General features: G+C 39.8%; 1 protein-coding gene across 1 annotated transcript; it reads right to left on the bottom strand.

Annotated features, from left to right (window-relative positions):
- Positions 1–1,590: 1,590 nt before the first annotated feature.
- Positions 1,591–8,102, bottom strand: LOC115369027 (uncharacterized). The gene is made up of 16 exons (XM_030065526.1): positions 8,042–8,102; positions 7,833–7,959; positions 7,204–7,281; positions 6,747–7,127; positions 6,554–6,655; positions 6,214–6,446; positions 5,939–6,117; positions 5,740–5,830; positions 4,753–5,100; positions 4,552–4,669; positions 4,056–4,147; positions 3,758–3,875; positions 3,215–3,319; positions 2,726–2,926; positions 2,340–2,516; positions 1,591–2,100 (listed from the first exon to the last, which is right to left on the bottom strand). The coding sequence occupies exons 4-16, from the start codon at positions 7,117–7,119 to the stop codon at positions 1,880–1,882; spliced, it is 2,358 nt and encodes a 785-aa protein (XP_029921386.1). The 5' UTR covers positions 7,120–7,127; positions 7,204–7,281; positions 7,833–7,959; positions 8,042–8,102; the 3' UTR covers positions 1,591–1,879.
- Positions 8,103–11,580: the final 3,478 nt, after the last annotated feature.

The raw sequence follows: 11,580 nt of genomic DNA, 5'->3' as shown, positions 1-11,580 counted from the left end.
TGATTTTTGTTTGTATTTTGACCCAAAAGACAAAAGGCCTAACTGAAAGTAAGCCTGGGCCAAGGCTGTAACCCTGAAATGTGAAAATTAGAATTTTGTCATAGGACTAAGCCAAATACATCGTTGGAAATGTCTCGACCTGGAGAGTAACATATGTCAGTTTGAAGATTGTAACAGCTTGCTCCTTTGAAATATTGAGCTTTGAACTCTGACCTCAGTGCATCTTTGCAGCACTGTCATTCAGCAATAACAACGGCTACAGACATGGGGCCAACTGTTATAGAAAGCTCTTGAACTAAACTGTGTGAGTATGTCCATGTGGGTACAGTCACCAATTGGGGGCGCTATCAATTATGGTAAAAATAGATTTTCACCCATTTCCAAAATGCATGTTACAATTATGGTTACACCACCGTGTTTGCCATCCCCTAAAACCCCTCAGTGCACTTTCAAATTACTATTTACAACTTCAGATCCTAAGAAATACGCAAAATATTTTTAAACTACAATTCCCATGGGCGAAGCTATGCTGCGCGCTGTGCATGTAAGGAGAAAGCCGCCATATTTGTAGTTTTTCAGTTTTTCAAAGTAGGGCTGGAGATAGGGTTCTATATAAACTTTCTGCTGATTATTTCAAATATATAGCAAAGCCGAACATTTAATTACATATCACATAGATGATGTATGCCAAATAAACGTAGATATGTTGATTTTTTCCAGGTGATTTTTTACAACCACAACAAGCAGCGGGACACGCATTATGTGTTCCGGCACCCGCGGTTAGCAAAAGTCCGCAATTATCAGTGCCACAACTACAGGAGCTAGTACGGTCGTAAATATTAGGCTGTGTGTGCGTGTGTGTGTGCGTGTGTGAGAGAGCGAGAGAGAGCAAGAGAGAGAGAGAGAGAGAGAACAGTAGGGTTATTTAGGGTCAAATAAGGTGACATACCACTAGAATTAGGAAAAACTATCAGCTGTCTAGTGTTACTTATTAAACCAAGAGCAAAGTTGTGCAATGGGATAATGATGAAAAAAGTGCTTATTTTTGCTATTTATGTCTACTTTTGAATAACATGTAAGCTATACAACTGGGCTACAATGTAACTGGAAAAAAAGTCAAATGGGCAAAGATTTTATTTTCAAGAAGTACACTTAAGCAAGAATTAGTCAACATGTTTTGAAACACTTTTATTTCATTTTTTTCTCACCATAGTTACGTTAAGCTTCTTGTGTTGGCACTGTGATAGCAGCCAGTATTACATTAAGTGCCATCTTCCTTAAAGGTTCACTCTCACTTCAACCAAATTGTAGCAGTGAATAACATTCTGAAGTATACAGTATAAAGGCCAGATTATGGTTCTGCGTATGCAAAGCTTACGGGGGTTGTGCGACTGCTGCACATCTCTGAAAAACTGTAACTACGCGGACCCCCATAGCCCTCACACAGGTCTCACATAGACAACAAGAGCTATGATTGGTCCGCCGAACTACATTATTTCCGGCATTTCCCCCCTCGGGCGTCGCATCCTGTTGTTGTGCCGGCAGCGTAAATTTTTTTTTTTAAAAAAAAAGTGCTGTTGTGATTGCATCTCGACTTGTTGGCTGATTTCAAATTGTTTGGAAAGTTTGGATCATGCTAGATCTGGATCTACTGAAAAACGCGCCCCATAGTGTTTTAGCGGAGAATTGCTTAGCGTTTAATGCAGAGGTATATTGGGCACACACCATCTGCGTGGCAAATGCGTGTGCATTGTGCCGAGTGTCCATAGAACCAAAATCCGGCCTTTAAGGAAAAAAAAACAAAAAACAAATACATCAATGTAGGAACACATAAAATACTATGTACAATCACAACATGACACGCGGTGGACACGCAGAGTTACACTGCTTCCACATCACTCTCATCAGAACTGTCATACTCCATTTCTTTCTGGTCCTCCAATATCTCCTCAGGCCTGTCCTCCAGCAGAGAAGCAGCAGCATTTGATCCCAAAGCCTGGCTGTAACTTGAGCACACAACTTGGAACTTTTTCTCCACATCTGCAAGGCTTTTCTGAAGAAGACAGAGTAGCCCACGTTGCCCCTCTTCACTTAGACTGCCTGGAATGAAAAATGAGGGGCATAACAATACTTCCACTCAGTGTTGTTCAGATGTTTCTAAGACACTTGACAGAAGAACTGCATATCATTTAGACAGAGCCACAAGAAGCCATAATTAAAAACTTGAAGTTGTAAAAGAGTTAGGCATATTATTCTGTTTGCACTCAGTGAGTGATGATTCGGATTTGAACCATCAACTCCTTCTCTGATATGAAAACAATAAAAAATTGCCTTCTTACCACTGTTTCTGCCATGGGATATTTCTGATATGTCTGTCCTGATGCCCCCAGCCAGCCCTCTGAGATAAGTGCAATGCTGTCGCATCTCCCTCATCAAGACGATCTTTTCCTCCTGAAGCCGCAGTGTTGACATGTGTGCATCAAAGACTTTTTTTTTGGTGAGGATATTTCTGGATTCTGAAATCACATTAATAACACAGCTTCAACACAAGTCTGACCTGTAGATTCTTAACAGCCAAATAATTTGGCTAAATAATCCCAAAAAAAACTATTATCACATAAACTGGTGCAGGTTGCAAAAAAACTCAACTAAAAGGGATCAGCAAAACACCTGCACATTGAAGATACACAGATACACACGAGAATTAGAGAGATTTGCTCCATACCACCACTGTGCAATTCCCACGGCCATATGAGACTGTCTGCCCCACTCTCTTCTCCCACCACAGACAGTCTGCTCTCCACCTTGTCCGCGTCAATGCGTTCCTCCTCTGGCACCTCCTCATTGTAGGTCTTGATTGTGTCAAACAGTTTTCTCTTTTCTTCCCCAAGTTTCCTTCGTCGAAGGTGACGAATTTTGTTGCTGTCTATGGAGTTACAAAATACAGATAAAATGATGCACAAACGTATGTATGCAGATATCAGAAATTTAAATAGATCATTTTAAAAAATTAAATCTTGTAACTGATTTATCAGTTTTAAAAAAGGCAGAACAGAAGACATTAAAAAAGACTGAACTATCTTTAAAATGTAAAGGAACACATTTTAAATCTAAGTACTACGTACTAAGAAAGACACAGACAGTGAATTCAAAGCAATCCAGATAAGACAAGTAATATAAATTATGAAAAAATCTAGAGGAGTTATCAACATACCAGTCTGATTATAAAGGCTGGCTTTTTTTTGATAAACACCCAGAAACAACTGTTCAATGGACTGCTGGAGGTCCTGCTGGTCACTATTTCTGGTACCTGAAGAATCTTTAACAACATCAGAAGTCAAAATTAAGATGTCTTTTACACAGTACATTTAAAGAATGTCAAGTTCAATTTTCAGTCTAAGTTCGTATAGGCTGAAATCACTGTTTACAGTAAGGTGGCACAACGGCACGGTACATCAAGTGTTTTACAGTGCAAACCCCAAATTTAAAGCAAACATAACAGGGCAACACCCACTGACTAACTGGCAAGAAAAACTCTGTTCATCTGTTCACTGTTCATGGCCATGTTCATGAGTGCAACATGTGCTAACCCAGTGGTTGAATTATGAAAAAGTAATGTTACATTATATGCAAAACACTAGCAGAGACAAGAGAAGCAGCAGGAGGCATCAATCAAGGCGGGAGATACAATAATAGCAGCAAAGGACTCGCACTAAAACATTAGCACACTTATAAAAACATCTATAAAATACTTTACCATCAGTAGCCCACTGTCGGACATCATGTACCCATGACTCCAGCATGTTCTCAGGACACCCAACTTCAGCCATCAAATCTGTTAGTCTCTGAGACTCAGCGTCAGCTCTTTGTAATGTCTAAATTGACAAAAAAAAAAAGCAAGATATTTGTCTTTGACATCTTACTGTCATCTTTAAAAAACTGAGAAAAATATGAAAAGGGTCTGAATATATCTGAGACAAAGCTGATCAAACAGCACAGTATTGTAGTAGGTCTGTAAACCTGATCCTGCTTGATGTTTTCTATCTGATCATTACCTTAATGTATCTTCGAGATAATGCAAGATGAAGAGCATCCTGCTTCTGTCTATTCCACCCAATGGCATGGACGGTCAGCATGTCATTCCTGGCTTTTAAACAAAAGAAGAAATATGATAGAGGAAAGCCTTATTAGTTCTGTTGAATCTGTTCTTTTCAACAGAATGAAAAGTGAAGATTGATTCAAGACAAATACAGTGAAGTTTTTTTTTTTTTTTTAATTATTATTAAGGCCCTGTCATATGAGGATAATATTAACAGCTTTCTCTTATATAGTCTCTTACAAGGTTTTAAATAAAATGGGTTTAATAAAAGGACATAACACACATCCAATGATCTAAGTGACTTAATTACCTAACATTCATCTACTGATTATTTTGTCAAGCTCTGGCCTGTGATTAAAATGTCTACAATGAAAAAAAAATTCATTATTAAAAAATAAATACATAAATTAGTGAGTTAAATACAGGTTTCAGAATAAATATCCAAAACTTACCAGACTTGGTCATGTATTTGGTAGTGAGGGCACAGCGTGACAGGTAACTGTTGACCATTTCTACCTCCTCCCCAGCTGTTGTGCCTGCACCCTCCTGGTTCCTGCCACTCCAAATTATCTAACAACACCATTGTGAAATATTTTTTAAGAAAGAAAAATTAAAATACAATTTCAAATGTTATGATTAGGAATATGTAGTACCTCACACTTGGTTGAATGGGCCTTGGCATGCATAACAGATAGGAATGGCTTCATCTGCAGCAGTGGCCTGAGGTCGAGCATGGACACTGCCACCTTCTCTAAATAAGGCCAGTACTTGCAGGCAATGTCTGTACAGTAGAACTGGCCCCTCGTGGCTGCCTGGAGCTCCTTCTGCAGGTAGAGGGGATATGCAAATATTTCCCCCCTGTACATGTTAAGGGCCTTCAGTAGCACCCCATGCCTGCATACAGCCACCTCAAGGCCCTCCTCGTCCAATTTGTTTGCCCTTCTGGCAGTCTCCCGTGCTGCAGACCACTGACTCGCTCCACACACTCCTTTGCCTGCCGTCTGCATGACAAAACAATTGTGGTTAAAACCGTAAACTGTGGTTTTCCTCTCTAAATACTTATTTTATCCATCAAGAGTTAGGTTATATCACACCAAAATGCACCACTTCAAACTACTCCTGAAGGTTTTGTTGGGGCTTAAGGAACTTCAGAAAATCTTCCACTTTTTCCCTACTACAGCTACAAAAATGAGTTCACAGGCAGGGTGGCAAACTGCACACATACATAAACATAAGATAAGATAAGATAAGATATTCCTTTATTAGTCCCACGGTGGGGAAATTTCCCGCATCACAGCAGCAAAGTGGATAGCAAGATATGAAGCACAATTTACACAATAAAGCAATATAAACACTGTAAACAAGGAAAGAGCAATATAAACACTGTAAACAGTGTAAAAAAATCTATAACAGAAATGTTATTACTACATGGACAACCAACTTACTAATTTAGTCACTTGGGGTGCCACCACACAAACACATATCAAATATAAAACCAAACACAGAAGTGCTTGGAAGAGATGCACGATCATGCTAAATTTACTTCTGGTATACTAGGATACTAGCCTGGATTAAATTATTTGACACATATTTTATCTTAAAATGGGTGCAAACATTATAAAACTTTATATTTTACTAACACTTTTCAGTGTACGCTTGATGTCCTCAACAAAGTGGTTGACCTCAGCGTCCTTGGCAATGAAGGTGCCATCAAAATATGGTTCCTCTGACCTTAAAGAAAATATGGGGGAAAAAGATTATGTTCAGCGTCAATCATTATTTGCTCAGTTTGTTTTTCAAAGGGGAAAAAACACAAAACAAAACAAAAAACTAACTGACCCTTTTGACTGCCGAAATCGGTAATGTTTACGGTTGCCATCTGCACAGAGGGCGAGCATGTCTGGAGTGCATGCTGGACAGCTGAAGTGCTCCACCCCTGCCATCTTTTCGCACTGGTGGAGGCAGAAAGTGTACTCCAGGTAGCTTCTTTGGAACACGTCTCCGTGTATTTTCCCATCCTGTACATTTGCAGGTCAGTTAACAAATGTAAAATGAAAGAGCTGCAATAATATTTCCCCATGTCTACAGGCAATATTTATCTAAACTTATCTTACCCTTCCGAAGTGGCAGGTCCTCCTTTCCAGCATCCGCAAAAACCCTTGTCTTGACAGACTGGGTGCAACGGTTTTCATCTCTTCAAAGGTCACCATCAGATCCATTGAAAAGACTGTTTCTGCATTCACAGATGCTGGCCAATACCCACTTTTAATAAGATCACCCCTGTCAGGGGTCCATTGTGCCATGCATGATGTACATGCCAACCTTGGCAAGTTCAAATCATACCGACCTAAAAACAAAAAGTAGTACATTATACGCATGTTTTTGTTGTTGTTGTTGACACAACTGTATGGGAAAAATGTTTTTTTTTTAAAAAATAGAAAGTCATAAGCATACCATTCATGCAAATCAAAATAACAGCTTTTCCAGCTGATTCTGTGAGGTTTGCAGGGTCACAGGCGCATACCTGGATGGGTCTCACTGTGGGCAACAAACAGACTGAAAAGAGAAGTAAAATAATTTGTGAAAAGGCATAAAACATTTGTCCAATTAAAATTTAAGGCAAAAAAGAAAACATAACTTTAATCACCTTGATTTACTAGTGTATATCTGCCGTCTTGTTCAGCACAGCACAGTGTCGGTTTGATGGGCCTGTAGAACCCATCAATGCAGGAGTCCCTGTTGTGGAGTACAAGTTTTATGTGGGTGAGTACGTCACAGTCCATACACAGCCACTCCTCTGGCATGCAGTCTCTGCAGCGAATGGTGGCGGGAGAAGAACAGTGGCTGCAGGTCCTCTCAGGAACAATATTGCAGGAGAGCAAACAGTTGACGTGATCAGGCCTTGCTTTCCGCCACTCATCTTGCGCTGCAGACTGACGCAAGGACCATGACGTGGATGTTGATGGATGGTCATCAACATCCACATTGACCGAAGACAGGATGTCTTGTAGTTTCTGCATCTCAATGTCTAAGTGACAGATAAAATAAAATTAACTTCCATTTCACACTTGCTTATTTGTTTAATTATAGTTATGCCATCTTACCAAGAAAGTGTTGAGAGAAGTTAACTTGGGTCACTGTAGGAACCTCCTCAGATGACTCAACACTGGGAACTGCAGAAACTAAAACAATAAATATAAATTTTCCACAGATTTCCTGGGGAGGTTACTGGGTAAACAGTTATGGGTGGAGCTTCCAGTGTTCAACGGATGTAGCCGAGTCACTGAGCAGATTTTAAGTGTGTTAACAGTTAGCAACAATATTACCTATCGATAAAGTCGCTGATCTATGTAATGTCAATACAGAGTGCAGGGACAACATACCATTCATGGTTGCGCATACAACCTGAGACAATTTAATGAGTGGCCTAATGATTTACTTTAAAGAAGAGAGAGTTTTCAATTACTGACTTATGGCTATAATATGGAAATATTAAATATAAATGAGTGTTCATTACATTCAATCTAATGGCAAATAAGTTCAAACAATGACTTTTAAGCTTATCACCAACAGAATTTTCCATTGTTGTGGACATTGCAAAGCTGGTTGTCTGTCATGACATTCATGTACTACAGCCACTTTGTCCCCTACATTCTCCTTGTCCTCCTCATCCCTCCCATCCTCATCATGATCCCGTTTTCTGAATTTTGTGGCAGTTTAGAGGCTGGACTACCTGTAGCTGAAGGACGTCTTTGTGTCTGGCCGGTTCGACGTCTTTTTCTTACCGGATGTCCATCAGCATCTCTTTCGACCCACCTGACTTCAAATGTAGCGGGAGGCTTGCCCTTGGCTTTCTTTGCCTTCCATGACAAAAAAAATGAGCAATGTATATAGAAACTGGAATCTCCAATACTGCTTTATTGTTTCAATAATGATACTCACTTCTATTTGAGCCAGAAGCTGGTCTGCAAGGAATATTTCATCCTCTGCACGCCCTTTGTCTTGAGCAGCCATTGCAACGATACTTCATTAAAAAGTGGAGACAAATGAAAAAAAGAAATGTCAGGTCAAAACAAAAGCTGAGAATGTGGGTAGGGTAGAACACCATTACAGCTGACTGGTAAACTCAATTTTTTTTATTGTGGTTCTATATAGCAGTATACTGATTAAAGCAGAAAGACAGAAGAGTATAACATGCACACTTCAATATTTTAACCTCACAAGTCATATCGTCATTGCTGTAATTAATTTTTTTTCTCATGTTGCTAATTTAAAAAAAACTTACCTCAAGACAGTGAGTCCTCAAGGAGAGGGAGAGAGAGAGAGAGAGAGAGAGAGAGAGAGAGAGAGAGAGAGACCGACAGACAGACAAACAGACAGAGAGACAGACAATGTGTGTGTGTGTGTGTGTGTGTGTGTGTGTGTGTGTGTGGGGTTGTTTGTGTGAAGGGAGTGGTTGTGTGTGGGGTGGTGGTATGAGGGTGTAGGAGTGGCTCTTAAAAGAGCCGTTGGGTTGTTATAAAAAAAGAAGGAATAGGTGGAGGAACAGGGAGAAAGGTGGTGGGACTGTTGACGGGGGCTGTTGGACAAAAGAAAAAAATGTTAAGCTATTTCTCTTGCAGCAAGTCTTCCTAGATTTGTCATATTATCAATGCAGAAAATACACCTGCACACCTAGCCAGCAGATATTGAGGTAACTTGGTAATAAGCCCTCAGTTCATTACAACAAGGGCTGGCAACTAATGTTCTAAAGGAGTAAATGAGTACTGCGTGTCTCTGGATATCCATTCTGTTTTTCTTCTCCTACCCTGTTTATATGGCTATTTGGATAAGATAAGATCATTAAAACAACTGCAAATGGATTACGAATGGATTACAAACTTGCAACAAACGCAATGAATGTTGTTTTTGCGGATCGTGCGTATCCTAGCAACCAAAGCGTCTCAGCTGAAAGGCGCTGCGCCTTCAAAAGCGCTCTCACGCGCTCACAGCTGCGCTTTCAGAGAAGCGCCTAGCTGTTTGAGCTGGGACCAAACGCTATGGTGGACACAGCCCCCAAACATGCACTGTTTATCTCTGGATATTCAGAGACAAGCGGGATTCATTTCTCCATCGCGGATGCTGATGTTTTTGCATCCTTGTACAGGCAGGATGTGACGTTTGGTCTTTGCGTTGTTTGTCCCGCCCGTCCCGCCCCTCCCCCACTGCAATTGGACGCCTGTGTAAAAGGTGACATTGACGAGCGCTACCCAAAGTTTAATATTTAAACCCGGAGACCAGCAACTAGGCTTGAGATAATACCATTTATATCCCGTCATTGCGCAATTTGGAGAAATATTAGGCCCTACTCTGCCAATAATGAAAATTCCTCAAATACTGGCCTCAGTAACAAAGCTCCACAGTCCACCAAGCCACATTAAGGTTTTCTAAATGACCCTTGCCCTACCTGAGCTGCGCTAAAATCATAAAAACACAACCCGACCTTTGGAAAAAATGCTTCCTATATCAATGGCCTGAGGTTCTGAAGTATCCCGTCGGGTCAAAAGACTGATCCGACCGCAATATGATCAACTCAGAAACATTAAATTTAAGCTAGCTTTCAGCTAATGTTAGCTGTAAAGCTAAATGCTAACGGAGCAAAGTTCAATTTCTCCTTTGATTTCATCAAACGCCAATCGCCTGCGGCTCTGCACAGACAAATGAAATGTAATTGACATTATTACACCCCAAGGGAACCTAAAAGTTGTTTAACAAAAGCCATTAATAGTGTTAAAAATAAATTTAATCAGCCATGCATCTTCATCTTACCTTGCGCTGAGGCGGGATGGAGTCAACTAAATGCTTCCAGCTGTCCGCGGTAAAGAGAAATTTGTCTCCCCCTGTTGGTAGTACACTCTCATGCGGCGTGTCAGTTTCACGCTTGAGAAAAGGCAAGCGTGACACTGATACGCTATCACAAGTGGCATACCGTGTGAATTACACGTTTGGCCGTGATACTGGGTTGGTGAATTACAGTATTTCAGTTTTTACATCAATACAATAAAATTTCACTTCAAAGTCTTTCTGAGTTTGGATGCAGTTCTTTACTGTAAGTTCACATTTGAATGTGTAGCTCACAGGAGAACCTTGTTCAAACTGACAGCTGTATTTTGTATTGTGCTGTCAGCTGTGTTACAGTACAGTAGAGCTGACTGAAGGAATCTACTCATTTGGGCAGAAGTTGAGTTGTTTGAGGGAAATATTGGCTTTTGCTACTTGCTTTACAATATGTGACGATGTAAATCGTCAAAAAAAATATGACTACCGTACACAGGAAAAAGTAAAGTGGAACCTGCTCAGACTGAAAAGGCTGTGTTGCATTCTGGTGTTGAGTATGAAGTGAGTGAGTGGATTAGTTGTATTGGGCGCTGACAAAATGTGCTTTTGCTGCATGTTTGAAATGTTTTGTCATGGTAAGAGCCTTTTGCAAACAAAATGTGTTATTTTGGGAAGAGAGCCTCTCATTAGGCCGATGGATTTACTGTTTTGAAACCAGGCTTTGTGAGTTGACAAACATAAGTAAACATACATACATAGTATGTAAAGCAAAAATAAAACAGTACAACAAAATCAAACTATGTACAGCTACAAAATATCATCCACATCGCATATGATGTCTTCCTGTGCCTCTTTCTCTCACTGCCTCCACGCAAAGTTCTCAAAATGGCTGACCTGGGGCCTGTTTGTAGTGCTTAGGCCCTGAATGATTGGTGTTCAGTTTTCTAAGTAAGTGCTTTCACGTGTGTGTCTCAGGTTTTCTTATAATCTGATGTGTTTAATATTTTGAACATAAGTGTTTTCCCAATTGTAACCACATGCTTTCATTTTTGAGCGAGGTGTCTTCTGTATGAAATAGTGTCTAGTGTTCAGGAGGAAGTGTGTTGCAGAATTGCAAACACAGTTTAAAGCAGCACTTGTGTCTAAGGTATGGCCACGCTGTGTTTAAGGTTTAGTTCCAATGACTTCAAGTTTTGTCACATTGGTTTAAGAGTATGTTCTTAGTGTGTAAGCAATCGAAAAAAACTGTAAAACAGTGACCAGGATGATAAAATGAAATCATTCAGTAAAATTAAATTCTTTAAAAATGAGAACACTACGGAAGATAAAATCTAGGCTTAAAAAAAGCAAAACAATAACTCTTTTAGTACATAACCAACAGCAACAAAAAGGGTTATGTCAATATACAAAAAACAAACAAAACAAAAAAACAAAATACTAATCCCAGCATTTTGCATTTTAGATTTCATTCATTGCATTAAAATTTAAATGATTTGTGAAAGGCCGTTGTGTCGGGTCGTTTCCTGGTTTGAGGTTAATGTGAGGAGGTTTCCTGCAGGCGCTTCCTGCCGGATCTACTTTCCACTTCAAAATAACAACAACAACAACAACAAAAAACAAAACAAAACAAAACAAAAAAAAAAAAAAAAAAAAGGGCTAATCAT

This window comes from Myripristis murdjan, chromosome 12 (assembly GCF_902150065.1).
Source record: "Myripristis murdjan chromosome 12, fMyrMur1.1, whole genome shotgun sequence".
In the NCBI taxonomy this organism is placed as follows: Eukaryota; Metazoa; Chordata; class Actinopteri; order Holocentriformes; family Holocentridae; genus Myripristis; species Myripristis murdjan.
This window is presented reverse-complemented; position numbering and strand designations above follow the sequence as displayed.